General features: G+C 45.2%; 8 protein-coding genes across 8 annotated transcripts; 3 read left to right on the forward strand and 5 right to left on the reverse strand.

The window, feature by feature from the left end:
• Positions 1–710: 710 nt before the first annotated feature.
• AOL_s00215g680 (uncharacterized protein) lies at positions 711–5,478 on the forward strand (the record flags this gene model as incomplete). Its single annotated transcript, XM_011129882.1, has 5 exons — positions 711–824; positions 938–3,405; positions 3,483–3,675; positions 3,758–5,128; positions 5,188–5,478. The coding sequence occupies 5 exons, from the start codon at positions 711–713 to the stop codon at positions 5,476–5,478; spliced, it is 4,437 nt and encodes a 1,478-aa protein (XP_011128184.1).
• A 1,111-nt stretch (positions 5,479–6,589) lies between these two features.
• Positions 6,590–8,410, forward strand: AOL_s00215g681 (uncharacterized protein; the record flags this gene model as incomplete). The annotated part of the gene is made up of 9 exons (XM_011129883.1): positions 6,590–6,615; positions 6,707–6,737; positions 6,849–6,861; positions 6,951–6,975; positions 7,085–7,176; positions 7,265–7,299; positions 7,374–7,882; positions 7,957–8,121; positions 8,203–8,410. 9 exons carry the CDS (start codon positions 6,590–6,592, stop codon positions 8,408–8,410), a joined length of 1,104 nt encoding a protein of 367 aa, XP_011128185.1.
• Positions 8,411–9,879: 1,469 nt separating this feature from the next.
• Positions 9,880–11,488, reverse strand: AOL_s00215g682 (uncharacterized protein; the record flags this gene model as incomplete). Its single annotated transcript, XM_011129884.1, has 2 exons — positions 9,880–11,162; positions 11,278–11,488. 2 exons carry the CDS (start codon positions 11,486–11,488, stop codon positions 9,880–9,882), a joined length of 1,494 nt encoding a protein of 497 aa, XP_011128186.1.
• Positions 11,489–12,084: 596 nt separating this feature from the next.
• AOL_s00215g683 (uncharacterized protein) lies at positions 12,085–12,561 on the reverse strand (the record flags this gene model as incomplete). The annotated part of the gene is made up of 1 exon (XM_011129885.1): positions 12,085–12,561. The coding sequence occupies one exon, from the start codon at positions 12,559–12,561 to the stop codon at positions 12,085–12,087; it is 477 nt and encodes a 158-aa protein (XP_011128187.1).
• Positions 12,562–13,544: 983 nt separating this feature from the next.
• Positions 13,545–14,928, reverse strand: AOL_s00215g684 (uncharacterized protein; the record flags this gene model as incomplete). The annotated part of the gene is made up of 2 exons (XM_011129886.1): positions 13,545–14,397; positions 14,477–14,928. 2 exons carry the CDS (start codon positions 14,926–14,928, stop codon positions 13,545–13,547), a joined length of 1,305 nt encoding a protein of 434 aa, XP_011128188.1.
• Positions 14,929–15,298: 370 nt separating this feature from the next.
• AOL_s00215g685 (uncharacterized protein) lies at positions 15,299–15,811 on the forward strand (the record flags this gene model as incomplete). Its single annotated transcript, XM_011129887.1, has 2 exons — positions 15,299–15,420; positions 15,493–15,811. 2 exons carry the CDS (start codon positions 15,299–15,301, stop codon positions 15,809–15,811), a joined length of 441 nt encoding a protein of 146 aa, XP_011128189.1.
• Positions 15,812–15,987: 176 nt separating this feature from the next.
• On the reverse strand, positions 15,988–16,332 carry AOL_s00215g686 (uncharacterized protein; the record flags this gene model as incomplete). The annotated part of the gene is made up of 2 exons (XM_011129888.1): positions 15,988–16,196; positions 16,287–16,332. 2 exons carry the CDS (start codon positions 16,330–16,332, stop codon positions 15,988–15,990), a joined length of 255 nt encoding a protein of 84 aa, XP_011128190.1.
• A 1,158-nt stretch (positions 16,333–17,490) lies between these two features.
• Positions 17,491–20,799, reverse strand: AOL_s00215g687 (uncharacterized protein; the record flags this gene model as incomplete). Its single annotated transcript, XM_011129889.1, has 4 exons — positions 17,491–19,689; positions 19,773–20,138; positions 20,219–20,373; positions 20,505–20,799. The coding sequence occupies 4 exons, from the start codon at positions 20,797–20,799 to the stop codon at positions 17,491–17,493; spliced, it is 3,015 nt and encodes a 1,004-aa protein (XP_011128191.1).

The following is a 20,799-nucleotide window of genomic DNA, read 5'->3' on the forward strand; positions in this document are numbered from 1 at the left end:
AAAAAAAAAAAAAAAGGAAAGAACCAGCCCGCTAACTTTTTGCTGCTCGTCCAAAGTCGCGACCACAAAACAGTCCGCCACTGTCAGTCCTGTCCAGTTCAGTTCAGTTCAGTCCCGAAGACGCACCTGACTGCCTGCCCTGTCCTGCCCTGTCCTGCCGGGTAACTAAGTGCTCACTCACCTACACACTTTATTCTCCCCTCCTCGCGACCCATCGCCAACTTCATCGCGACGGGATCGGTGAACTACTCCCCTTCATCACGTCTCTCCCCTCCACCACCAATTCTTCTAGTTCACCCTGAACCCCTTCCATTCTTCCGTATCATATCAGTTGGGTCTCGCTTCAAAAACACGATCTAGTCTAAGAAGAAAAAAACAAGATATAAAAAAAAAGGATAGAATTTTTTTTTCTCCTTCTTCGCCTAGGTCATCGTCGCGACATCCATCTAATATCGATCAAACCTTTTCATCATCATCATTCTTTCCTATTGACGGGCGTGTTTCGTTTCTGTCCATTCCTTAATTTCCCTCTTCAAGTCCAATTAATGCCCTAGGGACCTGCGTTCGTATCTCTCCCTTTCACCGTTGCAGTCCGACACGTCGTACAACGCTTCGTCGTCTCGTCTCAGCAAACAGCCTTCCCTGTAGGGCTGGGTTGGCGGGTATAACTCCTCCAATCGCTTTTTGAGATGATGAACACCGGCCAAATCATGGCCACCCAGGTCCACCAGCAGCCTCACCAGCTGCACGGCAATGGCGCCGCTCCCCATGGTATGATGGGCCTACAACAGCCCTCGCGAGAACAGGTCCAGCAGATCTATCAGGTACGTTTCTCATATCCTCTTCATTATGTCTCGACATATGCCTACCTTTTGCTTGATCGGTCATATATCGAAATGATCTGCCGTATATTAATCACCTCAATTTCGCTTCACAGAGATGGCAAGCAATGAAATCTGCCGGTGCCACCGATGCCACAAGCCCAGAATTTGCCCAGATGTCCGCCTATCTGAGAGCGCTCAGCAGTCAGCAGAATAGCATGAAGCAGCAACAGCAGCAGAAGATGCAGCAGGCCCAGCAGGCTCATCAAGCCCAGCAGGCTCATCAGGCCCAGCAGGCTCACCAGGCCCAGCAGGCGCACCAGGCCCAGCAAGCTCAGCAAGCTCAACACCAACAGTCCCTTCAAAACCAGGCCAATGGCGTACCAATGCAGGCCAAGGGCAACGGAGTCCCCGGCCCAGTTCTCAACCACTCATCTCCTAATAATGCTAATCTCCAAAAATCACAACAGTCGCCACATCCTCCCGTTACACCTTCAAAACCAGATTCTGCGGCTTCTAACGCCCCCGGTCATCCTCCTCAGACACCTGGAAACCCTAAAGCTCCTGGAACCGCCAATCCTTCGCCATGCTTCACCGGAGAACAGCTGAATACTCTCAAACACCAGATTATGGCGTTCAAACTCTTGACCAGAGGCCAGGTGATCCCTCCCAACCTGATGGGCATTATTAATGCTGCCTCTACTGCTGGCAAGGTAGCCGCTTCCATTGCTGCAACTCCCACCCCTAGTACAGACTCTGCAACAAAACCGCCTGCCGCCGAGAAGACCGATGGTGCTCTTGTTCCCGTCAGAACCGGATATGAATCATTCACATCTCCATATACTTTGTTCCTACCGACAATATCGCATTCTGATCATGGAATCCGCGCCAATCGTCCCCTGATCCCCAGTATCATGCCTACTGGTATCGAGTTGGGGCGTCTCAAAGAAGAACGTGACAAGGCCATTGCCAATAGGATCCAGGCTAGGAGAGCAGAGCTCGAGGCTATGGATATTAACATCGCCACCATTAACCGGACGACTCTCGAGACTAACGATACCGAACGTGCCCGTCGTATCATCGAATACAAATCGCTCGCCCTCCTGGACATGCAACGTGAGATGAGAAAGCAGATGGTTCAGAATATGGTTCACTATGACAGTCTTGCCATGACCACGAACCGTTCGATGTTTAGACGTATGAAGAAGCAGTCATTGCGCGAAGCCCGCATCACAGAGAAGCTGGAGAAACAGCAACAAGAACAACGTATCAATAGGGAGAAACAAAAGAGAGACGAATATCTCAAGGCGGTTCTCACCCATAGCAAAGATGTTCTCTCCGCCTCTACCACCGGCACCAAGGCCCAGAAATTCGGGAAACTCATGGCTGCACACCATCAAACCATGGAGAAGGAAGAACAGAAGAGAATCGAGAGAACTGCCAAGCAGCGTCTACAGGCTCTTAAAGCTAACGATGAGGAAGCCTATCTCAAATTGCTCGACCAAGCCAAAGATACGCGTATCACCCATTTGCTCAAACAGACTGATGGTTTCCTTAAGAACCTCGCTCAGGCAGTTAGGACGCAGCAACGAGACGCCCGCGAAAAATATGGTCGTCCTGATGGATACATTTCTGAAGAGGAAGAGAGCGAAGATGAAGAAGACGAGGAATCCGGCAAGAAGATCGACTACTACGCTGTTGCTCACAGAATCAAGGAAACAGTTTCAGAACAGCCTAGCATCTTGGTTGGTGGCAAGCTCAAAGATTACCAGCTCAAGGGTTTGCAGTGGATGGTTTCCTTATTCAACAACAATCTCAACGGTATCTTGGCAGATGAGATGGGTCTCGGCAAGACAATTCAAACTATCTCTTTGGTTACTCACCTTATAGAAAAGAAGAATGTCACTGGACCTTTCTTGGTCATCGTGCCATTGAGTACGCTGACTAACTGGACTCTGGAATTCGAGAAATGGGCACCGTCCATCAAAAAGATCGTCTACAAGGGACCTCCACTCGCGAGAAAGGCACACCAAGCCCAAGTTCGATCCGGTGACTTCCAAGCTGTCCTCACGACCTACGAATACATTATCAAGGATAGGCCGGTCTTGTCGAAGATTAAGTGGGCTTACATGATTGTCGACGAAGGTCACAGAATGAAGAACAGCGAATCTAAACTCAGCTTCACTCTTACCACCTACTACATCTGCCGCTACCGCCTTATCCTGACGGGTACTCCACTCCAGAACAATCTGCCTGAATTGTGGGCCCTTCTCAATTTCGTCCTGCCGAATATCTTCAAATCTGTCAAGAGTTTCGACGAATGGTTCAACACCCCCTTTGCCAATACTGGTGGTCAAGACAAAATGGAACTCACAGAAGAAGAGGCATTGCTTATTATCAGACGTCTTCATAAGGTTCTAAGGCCTTTCTTGTTGAGACGTCTCAAGAAGGATGTCGAGGCAGAACTTCCAGACAAGGTCGAAAAGGTTGTCAAGTGCAAGTTTTCAGCACTACAGGCCAAACTTTACAACCAGATGAAGCAAAGCGGTGCGATTTTCGTCGCCAGCGAAAATCAGAAATCAGGGTATGTGCTATTCCTATTTGCTTCTGCAAATTAATGAATCTGTCAATCAATGCTAACTCACATTGCTTGTTTTCTAGTCGTGTTAGCATCAAGGGCCTGAGTAACATGCTTATGCAGCTTCGAAAAATCTGTAACCATCCGTTTGTCTTCGAGGATGTTGAGAATGCAATCAGTCCCGGGCCGCTAGCAAATGACTTGCTGTGGCGTACGGCTGGTAAATTTGAACTTCTCGATCGTTTGCTTCCAAAATTTTTCGCAGCGGGCCACAGAGTAAGTACCCAAAAAAAAACAAAAAAAAAAACAGAAGAAACAATCTACGATTGAAGATATAAAAACTAACATTTTTTCATAGATTCTCATGTTTTTCCAGATGACGCAGATCATGAACATCATGGAGGATTTCTTGAATTTCAGAGGCTGGAAGTTCATGCGGTTGGACGGCTCAACGAAAGCCGACGATCGTAGTGTAATGTTGAAGGACTTCAATGCTCCTGGTTCGGACTATTTGATTTTCTTGCTATCCACCCGTGCTGGTGGTCTCGGTCTTAACCTTCAAACTGCCGACACGGTCATCATTTACGACTCCGATTGGAATCCCCATCAGGATCTCCAGGCCCAGGATCGTGCCCACAGAATCGGCCAAAAGAACGAGGTGCGAATCTTGCGTCTTATCACCAGCAATTCCGTAGAAGAGAAGATTCTATCGAGGGCACAGTACAAGCTCGACATCGATGGAAAAGTCATTCAGGCTGGTAAATTCGACAACAAGTCTAAGGACGAGGAGCGAGATGCTCTTTTGAGATCTTTACTTGAAGTCGACGAAACTGAGAAGGATGACGGAGATGAACAACTAGATGATGATGAGTTGAATGAGGTCTGTGCTAGAAATGACCAAGAATTGCAAATGTTCAGGCAGATGGATAAGGACCGAGAGGCAAATTCACCATACGGAGAAGGCAAGGCATTGGCTCGACTTATGGAAGAATCCGAGCTTCCTGCTGTTTACCTGCAGGAAGATATCGGCCCAGAAGTTGAAGAGATTGTACCCACAGGCCGTGGTGCACGTGAGAGGACACAGGTCAGATACGATGACGGCCTTACGGAAGAACAGTGGCTCGATGCTATGGATGATGACGAGGATACCGTCGAGGACGCAATACGCCGGAAGCGTGAGTCTCAAGCTAAACGAGCTGCTAATAAGGCTAAGAAGCAAGGGAGCGGGGAAGGCGAAGAAGAAGAAGAAGAGGAGGCACCCCCGACACCAGAGGAGATTCCTGTTGCGACACCTAATAAGAGAAAGCGTGGTCGTCAACCGAAGGCTGAGAAGCGTAAGAGGGAGGAGGAAGTAGTTGAGGAAGCACCAAAACGCAAGCGTGCAAAGGGCAAGAACAGCAACGCAGACCCATTGACTAATAAGGAACGCGCCAATCTGCAAGAGGCGATGGTCAGAATTCATGCTGCGGTGATTGATCTCCCCGAGGATGAGGAGTCGGAACGAAAATGCTCAGAACACTTTGTGGTTCTGCCGAGCAAAAAGTTCTACCCAGACTATTATAAGATAATACTCCGTCCGATATCGTTTGATATGATAAAGAAGAAGATAGACCGGGAGGATTATATGTCTTTGAACGACTTCAAGGAGGACTTTTTGCTTATGTTCAGGAACGCTAAGCTTTACAACGAAGAGGGCAGCATGGTTTACGAAGATGCTGTTGCTATGGAGGTAAGACAAGCAAAAAATCCTTATATATATAAATGAAGACGCTAACGAAGTAATTCAAGGATGAATTCCGCTCACAAGCCCAGAAAGAGGCCGAGAAGTACAATATGCCACTCGACCTTTCTGACCCAGTGGAAGTTCCTGCAATCGACAGCGCCCTACTCGGTGCCATCGCCGGTGAAGCTAAAGACGGATCCGCTGCTCCGACTGGATCTGTCAGCGGGACGCCAGCAGCCAATCCACCACCTGTCACACCTAACATTAAGCTCAAGTTCAGCGTCAGCAAGAAACCACCCCCGGAGGAAGAAGAGGAAGATCATGGAGATAGTGGTGATGAAGGCGAGGACGACTAAGACCCGTCAAACCCATCTTCATTTCCCTATTCGGATTGAAAAGAAAAAGAAACAAGGGAGGCCTTTTTTTCGATTCCTTTTTGCAGACTTCAAAAATATTTTATTTTTCTCTTTATCTTTCCTGACGACTATACGTTTAATGATCAGACAGGGCTCTCTCCCTGCGTGTTCCCCTCGAACGAAATTCTTTTCCCCTTTTTCTCTCCGGATATCCCGTACTCTTTTTTGAAAAACAGACTACTACTACTCTTACATTACCCTCGCCGAGTGTGTTAATATTCTACATAACTCTCCATTATTTGTTTTCAGCTCGTGTATTGCTATTGGGCGAGGCGTTTTCCTTTTCCTACTACTATTACTATATAGTCCTCCTCCTTTCAATTCGCTGAGACTTGCAATTGCTAGCTATTAGCAGTCTTTGTCCGTTTCTCTTCCCCCTTTAACTTCTCTTACCTTTGAGATCGGCTTTGTTCGTTTTTTCTTTTCCTTTCAAGTTTGTTAGAAATATCCCTGGGAGAGAACAAGAAAAGAATTCTGTGCTTCTTTTGCTTCGCTTGTCTTACTGTTTTTTTATTTTCTCGTTTTCGCCCTAGGCTATATATATTACTCACTAGTAGCTTACAGCCTCGTTAGCTTTTGGCGTTCTTCGTTAGTATGGAGAAGTAAATAAAGAATCGTGGTAATTAGTAATCATATCGTCTCTTCCAATCGACGTAGATTCTCAAAGATGTGAGGCCGACATATATTGAGCCCCAAGTAGCAGTACCCCTGCGGGTTTTGCGGGGCCGAGTTTGAACGTTTTGCAATTTTGGGGTCCCGACCTTTTTTTTGGCGAAAAAGGTTTAACCATCCCACCTTTCACCAAAAGACACACCCCGCTATAGTTATAACATTCTCACGCGCCGCGACGACGACGACGACGACGACGACAACCATTCTAGTACCTCCAACAACCGGACATACGAAACGAGAACGACGTGGAACGAATTTCGCTGGTATCTGAACTTAAAACACAAAGGCTTTGCTACAGCAATTCGCTCAAATTCCCAATATCCCAACAGCGTAACGAAGAGAGGGGGGTTGGATATAGTAAACCCACAAAACCGCCAAGATGGGTATTTCGGAGAAGATTAAAGAGTATGAGAATTTTTGTTTCCTCCTGGGGTTTTCAGCTGGGCGTATGGAATTCCGGAATTGGATGCTGACGGGGATTGGATTCGGTTGATAGGATTGAGGATGAGATGAAGAGGACGCAAAAGGTATTGTTTCTTTCTCCCTTCTCTTTTTTTTTATGATCTTTATTTCTTTTTTATTCAATTATATCTTGGAGTTTCTGGGTAGAAGGCTAATATATGTCATGGAATGTTTAGAATAAAGCCACAGGTTCGCTATTACTCCTTAAACCTACTATGTTACCCTTCTCGCTGGTGGGAAAGACGGGATTGAATAACGATTTATATTCGAGAGGATAGAATATCATTTGGGTCTATTAAAAGGGTAACAAAACCCCTCTCTCTTACCTACGAGAAGACCAAAAATGAAGATAAGAAAAGAGAGGAATCTAACGGATAGTACCTTTTTTTTCTTTCTTTCTTCACAAGAATAGAAAACTAGCACGACTGAGAGCGCAATTGTTGGAACCTGGTCCGGGATCTGGAGGCGGTGGTGGGAGTGGATTCGATGTTAGTAAAAGCGGAGGTACGATATTGTCAATTACCCCGGAGTTTTTTTTATCAAGCAATCGCAGGGTAGAAGGCTGATGGTGTATGATGATATATTATCACAGATGCAAGAGTATCACTCGTCGGTTTCCCGTCTGTCGTATGTCCACACCTCTCTCTTTCCACCGACTACCCCCCAAGGATAATAATAACCTAATGGTGGTGAGAATACAGGGAAAATCCACCCTCCTAACCAAAATCACCAAAACCCGTTCCGAAGTCGCCGCCTACGCCTTCACAACCCTCACCGCCATCCCGGGAGTCCTCGAATACGAAGGTGCCGAAATCCAAGTCCTCGATCTTCCCGGAATCATCGAAGGAGCCGCCGAGGGCAAAGGTCGAGGACGACAAGTCATCTCCGCCGCAAAAACCTCAGATCTAATAGTCATGGTCCTCGATGCCACAAAAAAGCTAGAACAACGTACACTACTAGAAAAGGAATTAGAAGCCGTGGGGATCAGATTAAACCGAGAACCCCCGAATATTTATTTAAAACCGAAGAAATCCGGAGGCATGAAGATCAATTTTATGAGCCCCCCCAAGTATTTGGACGAAAAGATGATTTATAATATTATGAGGGATTATAAGATGTTGAATGCGGAGATTTTGGTTAGGGATGAGAATGCTACTGTTGATGATTTTATTGATGTCATTATGGCGCCGAATAGGAAGTATATTAGGTGGTATGTATTATCTTCCCCCCCTTTTATATATTGGGAAGGGTCTATGGAGGCTGATGATTCTGGTGGATGGGTAGTTTGTATGTGTACAACAAGATCGATTGTATCTCAAAGACATACCTCAACCAACTAGCCAGAGAACCACATACCGTCGTCATGAGCTGCGAGTTGGATTTGGGGATTAAAGACGTCGTAGACAGGGTCTGGGAGGATCTGAGGTTATTGAGGATATACACCAAGAAGTACCCACCCCCCGCCTCATTCCATAATAAACCCTCGAAAAAATCTTTCCTAATCAGTGTTAACTTCTTTTAACATTATAGGAAGGGAAGCGCCCCAGACTTCTCAGAGGCATTGATCGTGCGAGACGGCAGCACGATTGAAGATGTGTGCGATCAGATCCATAGGACTATCAAGGAAAGGTTTAGATATGCGCTTGTGTGGGGGGCTAGTGCTAAACATTCGCCGCAGAGGACGGGGTTGAATCATTTGGTTGCGGAGGGGGATGTTGTTTCTATTTTTACGAAGTAGAGTGTGGGAGAGGTCTAGACTTTGTAAACTGTCTCCTTTTTTTTGTTATTAGAAAGAGAGGCTGGTTTAGATGGATCTCGATGTCATGGTTCTCTTTTTCTTCTTCTTCTTTTTTCTTGCATAGCTGTATGTATTACTTATGATATTTCTTAGAGCGAATTTGAATGTTAATGTGGATTTGATTATGTGTCATTGTGGTTATTTTGCTTCCCTCTATTTGAAATTCCTTGGGCTTTTCCTATCTCTCTATTTTGTGTTTATTCTATTTTACATGAGAGGGGAGTAGACAAGAGTTAATAAAACTCGTAACTATGGAAAGTGTGCTGTACATACAAAAAAAAAGAGGATCAATAGTTTTATGTCTTAAGAAGTCAAAAAACATTCTTAAACAAGTATCGATAACATAAAATTTGCTTTCTCTTTTTTTTTTTGTTAAACCCCATTCTTCAACTGTTTTCCCTTCCGAGAGATCGAAGAATATAGGAAGCAGAAGATAGTTGAATCAATAAAGGTTGCTTAATGCTAGTCCTTGTTAGAAGAGACATAAGCATTTTCAAAAAAAAGACGAACTATATTGATTTTAACATTTGTTTCTTTCTTTTCCTGCCCTTTTTTCCCCGACTCCTTCTTCTGACGTTGAATATTCGATTGTGGAGGAGATGTTGAGGATTTGTTTTTGGAAAAGAAGGAGAGGAGTGGTCGTGATAGGCGTAAGTCGGAAGAAGTCGTCATCGTCGTTGTCGTCGTAGAAAAAAGGACATCATTGAAAAGGAAAAAATTGTTCGTTTGTTCGTTCCTCCTTGAAGATGGGTATTGATCTTCGAGAAAGGGAAAGAAGTATTGTAGAAGAAAGGAAGATATCTTGTGATGAAATTTTTTCTTTCTTTCTTAAAGCTTGTTGAATTTTTGCCCAAGAAAAAAAAATCAATCCCAAGATGAAGGAGGGGGGATAGTAGAAGGCAAGGCTAGGAGGAGGAAGTAGACAGGATGGAGGGAATAGATTTGCCTTGTGATCGAGGAAAAGAGGTGAAGGATCATAGGAAGTATGTATGATCCTGCAATTATGTCGTTTTTTTTATAAACAACATTTTGAATAGCAGCTTTTTCTGTAGATAAAGGTGCTGATAGTTCGCAAAAAGGTGTAGTGGAGTGGAGATATATCAAGCTGGACATCAAAGGAGTCCTGTGGTGTGAGAAAGATCCAAGGCAAAATATCTCTCTCATGTAGTCGGAAAAAAAAGAACCAATAGTAAACGATAAAGGAAAAGAAAGAGTCGAAAAAACAAGGGAATGCAAGCAATGATAAGAAAACAATACCACAACTGGTATTGCAAATAGAAAAAAAAGAAAGATACAAAGCCTTTTGATCAAACGTTGAGGATTGTTGAATGTCTCTTCGTCTTTTTGTGCTTCTGAATAGTTGGAATGTAGGCAAAAGGAAAAACTAGTGAGAAGAGAGAAAAAACTCACTACTTCAACAGGAAGTTGAAGCCGACACCAATGGCAATACCAATAGCTAGAGTCATAATGTGTGGGAATAATTTGAAGTTCGATTCAGCTCTCTCTCGTTGTTGGAGGAGGCCTGGGGCTTCTTCAAATATGCCGGTCTTTTCAATAGACTTGGGGGGAAGCTCGTCGTTGGCCTCTTCGACTGTATCAATGTTGTCTATGGGCTCGAGGAGAGGTTTATCGTCAACGTCCTGGGTCTTGATTTGAATCTCATTCTTCCTGGCTTCGAATTGGTTGACCTTGATGTCCTGGGTCTTAATCGGGACCCTACTCTTCCTAGCTCCGAGTTGGTTCACTTTGGTGTCCTGGGTCTTGATCAATACTGGAATTCTAGTTTTCCTGGCTTTAAGTTGGTTGACCTTGACGTCCTGGGTCTTGATTGGGATCCTGGTCTTCCTAGCTCCGAGTTGGTTCACTTTGGTATCCTGGGTCTTGATCAATACCGAGATTCTAGTCTTCCTGGCGTTAAGTTGGTTGACTTTGATGTTCTCGGATTTCTCTGATCCGTTGGATGATTCGGATGATGATTCTTTTTCATCGGAAATTTCTTGTGAGGATTCGGATGATGATTCCGCGTCGTAGAAAATGTCTTCTGAAAACTCGGAAGATTCTTGATCTTGGGAAGATTCGAGTGAGATTTGATCAAGGGAAAAATCGGATGACTCTTGATCCTGGGAAGATTTAAGTGAGACTTGGTCAAAGAAAGGTTCGTATGACTGTTGATCTTGGGGAAATCCAAGTGAGGCGTGACATTCATCGACGTTTTCATCGTCATGCTCCTCTCCTTGAAATTCGTCGTCCGTCTCGTCGTAGTCATCGTCATCGTCATCATTCCCATAAAATTCATCGAAATGTGCTGGTAATCTAATCGGTGCCATGATGATACCGTGCTTTTGACGAAGCTCTTCTTTGATCTGGCTGTACGAGTCGACCAAGGCTCTCAAACTCCTAATTTCTCGTCCCATCTTGCTGTTTTCTTCACGTTTGAATTTCCGAAGTTGTACTGGATCGTTTCCGAGGATGTTTATCTCAAGCCACTCTGTTTCTTTCAACAGTAGTTCGAGGATATGAGAAAGAATGCGAATATCTGGGATGTTGTTGTTTTCCGCGTGGACACCAAAGGTGGTTAGAAGGTCTTCCGGAGTATCTCCAGGGAATTTCTCGATGTAGATAGAGAGCGTGCCAGCAAGGGTCAGGCGATTGAAACGAAGGTTAGCTAGATTGATGTCAGTAACTGATTCTTCTTGTTCGTTAGAGTTAGTGTCGTGAGAAGATGTGGAGGAAGGGGTGATGGGGTCCTGAGGGTTCGGAATCCAATGCTACAGAGGCCAGGGAATTGCGAGAACAAGATGGAGAACCATGAGGAGCTTCAGGAGCCTGAAAGGGCGATTGAAGCTCGTAGTTCATGATCCTGGCTCTAGCTCTCAAACTGTTGATTTGAGATTCCGTGAAGAGGGATGTATTGATGGGGGTAGGTGCAGGTTCTTCATCCTGGGCATATTGAGGGATTCGAAACGCTTCAGCAAGGAGAACAGAAACGGGCTTGTCAGAAGGAATGTTTGGGGCCATGATGAAAGGGTAGTCCAGATGACGGGGTAGTGATAACAATGGTTAGATGCTCGGAGAAGTGTAGGTGGTTGATGGAGACGTTGCTGTGTTAGGACGCGACTTGGGGGAATCAATCTTCGTGTACCTTCGAGTCTCAAGAACGCTGGTGCAGTTGAAGGATAGAATGTTACTTTGTAAAGAGAGAGATGAATAGAATGAAGTTTGTTTTATTGAGAATGGATGGATAGATGAGAGGTTGACGTGATGATTGTGATTGATTGTGATGATGGGTTGGGAGGTGGATGAGGATGGATGAGGATGGAGGAGGATGTTGATGTCAGGAGGATGGAAACAGTGTGACGGCCCTTTTATAGTCAAGTTGATTTCAACATACCCCGCGTCCATCCTCGACGCCTTATAGCTTAGCAAATGAAACAACCCTTCATTTACCCCCAAACCACCACTATCTTCTCGACAATCAATCGAAACAATTGTAAGTACCACTCCAGCGAGCTAGATCCTTTGCTAAAAACTAAATAATAAAAAAGAGAAACAGGGCATTCGAGTCCGGATCAGATAGCAAAGAGAGTAAAATACACCCATATGCTGAGCCGCGTTTAAACAACAGTATCATCTCCTTCCCCAGAACCATCACCTCCTTCTCCGGAACCTCCATTGTCATTGCCATTCTCTCCACCATCGTTAACACTACCTTCGCCCGACGCTTGCAAAGCAGCCATAAAATGTGCAATGTCATTATTGACAGAGGCGAGTCTTCGATATTCGCCCTCGAGACGCTCAATCGTGTTATAGGCGAGCTCCGCTATCTCGATAATACGGTTCATATACTCATGGTACATGACCATCTGATCAGCTAAGCCAGGTGGAAGAGCTGAATAGACGGCATCGACATTTAAAGGTGATGGGGTGCGGGTGGCGTTTATGGTTGGGCTGGCTTGGCCTTCTACAAACTCTGCGTGCTCTAGATAGTTGTCTGAAGCTTGGCTGGCGGGTCTATTAGGGAGATCTTGGCCGTTGGGAGTGTCTAGATTGAAGTTTACTCTATTAGCGGTATGCTCTCTATTTATAACCATGGGTTTACAAGTATAGCTTTGGCGGGTTTACTTTGATCAGAATAGCCCTGCGAACTGATAGGATCCATGATTGATTGGTTGGGATAGAAGGATGGTATGTTTCTTCAGACGAGTATTTTCAATGATATGACGACCTTCTGACAACAGCTTTCTGCTTCCTAGCTGAAGACTTTTCCGTGTTTGGTGGTTTGAGAAGGAGGAGTGAAGGGAACGGAGCAAAGAAAGAAAGTTAGAAATAATTATGGTGATCGAGAGAAAATATTCGTGGAGGGTGTTCACAGCGTAGAGCGTACAGACAAGGGAAGCAAACTCTTCGAGGATTCCACTATGATCAGGAGCGCTCTAACTGTATCGCCATATTTACAACTGAAGATCAGTAGTCACCCGGACGGCATCGCGGTACCGGTTTGGTCTTAGATATTATCAAAGGCTATATGCCTCAGTGATAAGAGATTATACATGTCATCTATATTTAAAGTTTATCTAAATATCTTTACCCAAAAATGTCTAGACAAAAGGCAACTACATTAATTTGGAAAGGATACTTCGAATACTCGATATCGTGAGAATTACGGGGTCGGCGTGTTGTATGAGGTTGCATCTGTTGCATTTTTGTGCGTGTTCCACAAAGATATAAACTTGGGTATTTGGGGACGATCGATGTTACACAGTCTTGGTCTACAGGGGCTGGAAGATTAAATTATAATGTTCGAAAGCTACGAGTCTTGATCGGGATTATTCAGGGATGTTCAATTTAGAGACAGAATGTAGATATACATTGCAAGAAACGCCGTTCCAACGAGAGAAGGATAGAAAAACAACCAGCTAAAAGAATGAAGTTATGACGCCGAATTGGTCAATATTGTATGAATTGACCATTACCCCCCAGAAAAGCGCCCAAATTAAGATCAAAAGTCGTTTGTGCATGTAATATAGTATGTAAGTACCCGGCCAAACCGTCTTGCGAAAGAAGCAAAGTCCCTTCACACAATATTACACATTCCCTTCTTCTCCAGAGCACTAATCCGTTCATTCAAGGTTTTGACTTCCTCATCCTTCATTCTCTTCTCATCCCTCAATGTTCTTTCCATATCGCTCAAAAGTTTGCCGTAGTACTCTCTAAGTGCTTGAACGGCCGCTTCATTCTTTTCCTCCTGGCTCTTCATAATCATTTCCTTCATTTCCGTCATCTCTCGTTGATGCTGTTCCTTAACTCTCGCCAGCTCTTCCATGATTTCCCTTCCCGCAGAAGTGTCCTTGAGGGCTTTATTCCCTTTCCCCATCTCCTCTTGCAGTTGTAGATAGAATGGTTTATTTTCCATCAACAAACCTGCAACTTCCCTGGCTGACTCCGAAGTACCCTTATACTTGATAGTCTTAGCCTCAAATGCCAACAAAACCTTCCAGAACTTCTCTTTCAACTCCCTCTCCCTCCTAGCACCTTCTTCAGCAGTAACTTTATCCCACATGCTAGTCGTCAAAACCACGTTCTTCAGATTTTTCTCCCCCGTGAGTTTCCTGAACATTTCCAAATTCTTTGTAGCAGGGTTTGTCATTCTGTTTTCAGAGATAGGGTGGAGGTAAATGATTCCGTGAAGCTTCATGTCTTTACTGTATGCAGCGGCGAGGTAATCCGCGATCATCTCTAGGACTTCAGTGTCCGAGAGATAAGTATCGCTAAAACCGGGGGTATCGACGAAACGAACTGTCGTTTCACCGATTTTCGTCTCGTGAACTGAGACCTCGCGAGTGCAAGATTCAAGGCTGTGACCAATTCCGAGATCGGATTTCCCGGTGACTTTGGAGATGAAAGTTGTTTTTCCAGCACCGGTCATTCTATTCGTACCATATTTAATTAGTATAAGTAAACTCTTAACATAAAACGCAAGCGCGTGTGAAGGTGTGGATTTCATACCCCATAACAGCAATCAAAACGACTTTCTCCTTGTTCCAACCAATATGGCTTTTCAACGATCTATAGGCCTCCTTGCCACCAGAGTAGAACCCAAACCCTCCTTCAGTATTCTCACTAGCATTCCCCATCGAAACGAACGAATCTTCCAAACTAGATTCTCCCATTTTCTGCGATATGGAATCCATCTGTGGGACGTAGCTTGCAGGCTTTGGAGGAATAGGTGGAACTATTGGGTCTTTCTCTCTATGGGTAGATTCGGAGAGTCCTGGAGGATTCTTATCTGAGACGACAGTGGGAGTGTCGGAGGTAGAAGCAGAAGAGGAAGGAGAAGTCTGCGTTGGAGGTGTTGGTGGCGGGAGTTGCATTTCAGTGGCGTCGTTGTCGATGATGTCGAAGTCGTCCTCGTCTGGAGTGGCGGTACTGTACTGGGGGGCTACTGGATTCCTGGTCATCTTGGAAGAATCTCTTTTTCAAAAAGAACTTAATTCTGGAAACACCAGAAACGGAGAAATCTGTGAATCTTGTGTAAGTTAAGTACTAAGTAAGTAGGTAAGAAAGAAATGGAAAGGAAGAAAGGAAGAAAGGAAGGGAACAGAAGAGCTTAAGAGAAACAAAAAGGACTGGCCTTACTTCTCTTCGCCAAAAGCGTGGTGGCCGTGTGGGTTGGTTTACAAGTGGCGAAGATGTCCCGCATTTCAGCTTGGCGGGGTCTTTTTGAGAGCTTGCGTGTCGACCTTGCACCAATAACATCCACACCATCCACGTCCACTCTCATCTCAGGGAAGGCTGCGGGAAAGGGAAAAAAAAAAAAAAAAAGGGAAAATGGAGATTGACACTCAGCCACCCGTCGCTGAAGTACCGGCAATTGCAAAGGCAAAGAAGAAACATGGGGAACAGCGATTTACGGTTCGAAAACCCGAGTGGCAATATCTGCATCTGAGAATGTATGTATACGTTTTCTTCAATTATTATATTACACACGAACATGGACTAATATAATCAACTATGTTATACAGGACCTTCGATCCACCCCATCCGCCAACATATTCATCACCATCCTATCCTCCCGACCTCCTAACCTGGAAAACACATCTTTCTACTGCTCTAAACCAGTTTTTGGGAATAGCTGGCACTGCCATCTCCGTTGATTTCCTGCACTTGGAAGGACCAGAAGTCTGGATCCGACTTCCAAGGGAAGACTCGACAAGGTTTATAGCAGCAATCGGCGGATGGGGATCGGAGGTTGAAGGCCGAAATGTCGGCTTTAGAGTCCTAGCAAGCACTGAGTTTTTAATGGGAATCGTGGGTGGCGATGGAAGGGATGTTTTTGTGTGAATTCTTTTTTCTTGTTCTTTCTCCCTTTGGCCTCTTCGTCTTCTCTTTTTTTTGACGACAAGTTACGATGCAAGGTCATATTCTTCGACAATTGGGGTGGTGTGTGATTATTGCGATTGGTATTGAATTAAATATCCTATCGTACAGACATACAGAGACCGCCACTCCATCCGGGACTAGTCCTTCCCATCCGACTTATTCTTCCGCCATCGAGCAGCAGCAGCAGCCTCTTCAGAGTCTATATTGGAGGACCCAGAACTTCGAGCCGTGGTCTTCGATTCATTAGCGGGCTTTCCGGCGGCCGTAGTGGTGGTAGTGGAGGATTCTTCACGAGGTCTCGAAGCCGTATCCGGCGGCGTGATATTATCCGCCGACATTCGCTTGACTATAGTTAAGATAACCCCCACGGTTAGCCTCCCATATCAAATATCAGAAACACTCTGTAAGAGAGGGAACGGAGTAGGATAGGACATACTATCCTGCCCGAAATCCAGAAGGTCGCTATTTGTTTTTTGGGACATTGTGCTTGTGTGATCCGAAGTATTCAATAGAATGTAAACTTAGGTGTTTTTGCTACTAAGCTACGTATATCGTAGAAATGGGTTATCAGTATAATATAATAATTTTTTGTTTAGTAAAAAGGGATCCGAGGGAAATAATTACAAGCAGTGTCACGTAACTCCCATCAGTTTAATATCTAAGTATTTACTAGTAGGTATATATATATAGATTTGCTGTTTGCCTCGAACTTTGCGAGCACATAGCTATCTTCGACGTCATATGCCGCATCATACCGCCGCATGCCTTCATGGCCATATGAGGCTTAATTGGATAAAATTGGATCACTAACATCGGAGACGTCATGACTACATTAAATTATATAATCCCCCAGACTGGTTCACGCGGTGATCTCAGGTGCTTTAGATTAGATCTCATTAACCTGCTTAATTAATACATGTACATGTACACTTCACGTACTTATAGTAGTCAAGTTGGCCCGTTAAGCCAACCAACGCATTGTGCCCATTTAAGATTTTAATTTATCTAATATAGTAACTCAGAAAGACGAGCAAGGAATCCATAGTTTAGTATAATTATAATATTTAGGAGAAAATATATTGAGGGACGTAAGGAAGAGTTGTTTGAATTTTGGATAATGAGCGATATAAGATCATCAATTCATATATTGGTTCGTAGTCAAGTAGGTTGTAGTTGAAAGAAACCGAAAGAGAAAAGAAAAGCCTGTACTCAGTATGATATAGAAAGTAGTCCAGGCCACGAGCTCAAGGGAGCGCAAAGGCATCATCCGTGTCTTGTCTATTGGGAGGTCGACAGGCGGAGAATAAAAGAGAATGCCAACCAAAGAAAGTTGCTAAAACGCAGGAAAGAAAATTGAAGAAACGTCAAAAGGAAGGTGTGCTCCAGCAATATATGCAATATATGTAGACAAAGTATGTCAAACTGAAAGAAAGAAAGAAGGGAAGCAATAGAAAGCTAGTTTCGTAGGGTAGCAGTACTCCGGCCATTTTGTTCGTGCAATTCGTATTTAACTAGAAAAAAAGAAAAAAGCAATAAACTGGTGATGATAATCACATGATATCCATAATAAAAACAATTGAATGCAAAATGATTTGCTTGTAGTCTCCCATCATAGCCTTTTAGAATCTCGAGGTGATTTCCTAAGCGACGACCATTTTCATAAAAGGGAACCCAAGGAGTTCTTCAGCAGTTGGGCGCTTAGTATGATCGATGATGAAGGTCTTCTCCAAGAAGGTGGTTGCCTCAGCAGAACACTTGGCTGGAATCGTCGGTGTCACTGACAAACTTCCGATCTTGAAGATAGCCTGGAATTGTGAACAGCCAGGGAATGGATGGTCTCCCGTGAACATCTCCACTATGAGACATCCGAGGGACCAGATGTCGGCTTTGCGAGTATAGGCTGTCTGTTTGACGACCTCAGGAGCCATCCAGAAAACAGATCCTTGCATCGACGCCCGGTGGCTCATAGCCTGCGACATCAAACCGGATTCAACTTTCTTACTGATACCGAAATCGGAAATCTTAATACCGCCGCGGTTGTCGACAAGAACATTGGCGCCCTTGATGTCGCGATGGATGATATCCTTATTGTGGAGATAATTGAGTCCAGTAAGAATCTGACGAACAAAGTTGCGGATCAAAGGTTCCGGGAGAGGGCCGTATTGGCTAAGCATGGCAGCCACGGATCCACCTGGAACGTACTCAAGGAAGATATTGAGGCAATCGGGTTCAGAATCGGAACCAAGGTATTGCACAATGTTCTCATGTTGAAGGTCCTTGAGAAGCGCAATCTCACGTTCCAAGGACTCCATCATAGACTTCTTCCTAGATTCTCCGTGTCCGGCATTCGAGGGGACTTGTTTGACCGCCATCAGGGCTCCACTCATAGCATCCAGAGCAAGGTAGACGCTTCCGAAGGAACCTTGACCGATCAGAGCACCCCGGATCCAACGCATGCCATTCGAGCTGGTGTGAAGATTGTCATCACCTTCGCCCTCGGCATCTTCATCATCATCTTCATCATCATCGTCGTCGTCATAGTCATCTTCATCCTCCTCCTCCTCTTCCTCCTCATCGTCGTAATCGTCTTGAGCACTCGATACGCTGAGCCTCTCAGCAGCAGCATCTGGAACATCATCTGACTTAGCGGTAAGTTTCTTGATCGTATCGGGACCAGCAGTATCCTCGTCTTCTTCATCATCGTCCTGAGCATCCTTGTCCTCGTAGTTGAGGAGCTGCATAAGAAGATTGTGGTGTTGCATAGGCGAGGTCTTAATCACAGGTGGAGCAGGTGCCAGTCCACCAGCCCTTGGTTCTTCGGGTTCTGTATCCATGTCGGTGGTGCTGGTGTTGTCGCTCTCATCCAGATACGATTTCGAGTCGTCGGTATCGGCCTCGGAAAGCGTAGTACTGAAACGTGGGCGCAGAGTCTGGCTTTTGGGCAGACGAGGGGTCACCACTTCCTCTTCAAGCATGGACAAACTTCGGTCAACCGAATAGTTCGAGACCGGTCGTCTAGACATCGGTCGACGCTTCTTACCACCAACATCAACTCCAGCACCGCTCTTCGAGGCATTGAGCCAAGCATCGCCGATACTCGGAACAGGTGGGGCACCATTAATAGAATCAGCAAAGCTCATGGTAGTGGCAGTGCTCATTCTACTAGCGGTGCTCATTCGGCTCATTCGGCTCATGTGACGTGAGTGTCGCATGGAATTTCGAATAGTCTTCTTAAGGACCTTTGAATCCTGATCAGGGAAATACTCAGCCAAGTTGGAGCTGATGAGTTCGCTGGGTGGTCTTTGCCCAAAGAAATCTTTGAGTGGTTTCGGTACAGCACTATCCCGAGAGGCGTAGGAGAGGGCAGGTGATATGGGACGGGAGTTATTGGCTCCAGGTGGTTCCAGTAAGTTTGATTTCGAAGATTCCGACTTCAATGCGCCCGGAACGTCATTTTGAGATTGTTGGGTGTCATAGTCGACGATCTGCTGTTGCAATACCTGCTGCTGCTTCGCAAATTCTGCTTGTTCCTTTGCGATCTCTTGTGCCCTTTGATATTCGGGAACTGTGGGTGCTGATGGATAACCATTTTTCCTGGGTCGGAGAATCAACCGTTCACGCTCTGGTCGGCTGACATCGTGGCAGATCTTGACAAGTTCTGCATCGGAAAGGTATCTTGTGCTTTTATCGGCTGTAACAAATACAGACCAATTAACTGGATTTTCGTCATTCAACCCAAACTTCTTCAAGGCTCTTTGCAAGATCAAATCGGCTGTCTTAGCACCACTGATGGCAACAACTCTAGTGCTGCCCTCAGAGCCAATGAATTTTACGTAATTCTAAAGTCGCCATCGTTAGTCATGACCAGCAGACCAACATAGAAGACTAATAAGAATCAAAAGGAGAGCAGTACGGGTTGTACGTTAGGCATCTTCATGATACCGCCGTCGATACTAGGCTTCGTCCCATGCTTAGGGATGAAACTACTGGATTGAGTAGCGGATGCAAGACCGGCAGACTTCTGTCCATCGGATATAGCGGTTATCGGTCGAGTAGATCCTGTCACCGAACTAGCACTGTTTGGTGCATATTTATAGGTATTCGAGCGGCCGAGGTCTCCCTTGGACCTGCTGGATCGGAACTTGTCATCTTTCGGGCTCTCCTCAGCAGCGTATGGGTTTCGTCCGAGACCAGGAGACGAGCTGGAAAAGCTTCCAGTTCTCGGGGCTTCGTAGGAAGGGCTGATAGATGGGAGAGTAGCAATACTATCGAGGGCAAGAAGTGTTTTCTGAAGTTAAATTCACTGTTAGCGCGACCATCCGAACTCTCGTTCTTTGTAAGCGAAGAAGCGAAGCTTGTAAGACATACTCTATTTCTGTTCTTGATCGAGCTCGCTGTGATCTTATTTCGAAGGGCCTTGATCGCAGCATATATACGGACTCGGTCGCCGACCTTTGTAATTCCAAGCTGCTTGAGAATAGCCTGGTCGACGTCAAGCAAAGTATCACCGGTGATATTGTTTCCTGGAAGGAAAGGGAAAAAGAGAGCGAGTCAGCAACACAATCGGGTCCGTCCATGTGGCCGTGCAGGACAGCATGTATGCCATGTATGCCCCACTCCAGGCAAAGCAAAGGACGTTACAGATACAACTTACGTCGAAAGATGCCTTCGTATTGAGCACAGTTAATAGTTCCTAGCCATTCGCCGACTCTGAGTTCGTCCCAGTTTCTGCGATGAGATGATGATGTGATGAGTTGAACTGTCCTTTTTTTTCCAGGAATTTTCGGTGAGTAAACCAAGCAAAGAAGGCCGACATACCTAACATCATCTGGGTTATGGAAGTGTTCTGAGAACTCTGAATTTGTCGGAGACGGTCCTGACGGATGATACGGAACGGAAACATATGTAGGATTGTGAGTATATTGCGATTTCGAGGCGAGTAGCGCCAT

This window comes from Orbilia oligospora (genome assembly GCF_000225545.1).
Source record: "Orbilia oligospora ATCC 24927 unplaced genomic scaffold scaffold00215, whole genome shotgun sequence".
NCBI lineage: Eukaryota > Fungi > Ascomycota > Orbiliomycetes > Orbiliales > Orbiliaceae > Orbilia > Orbilia oligospora.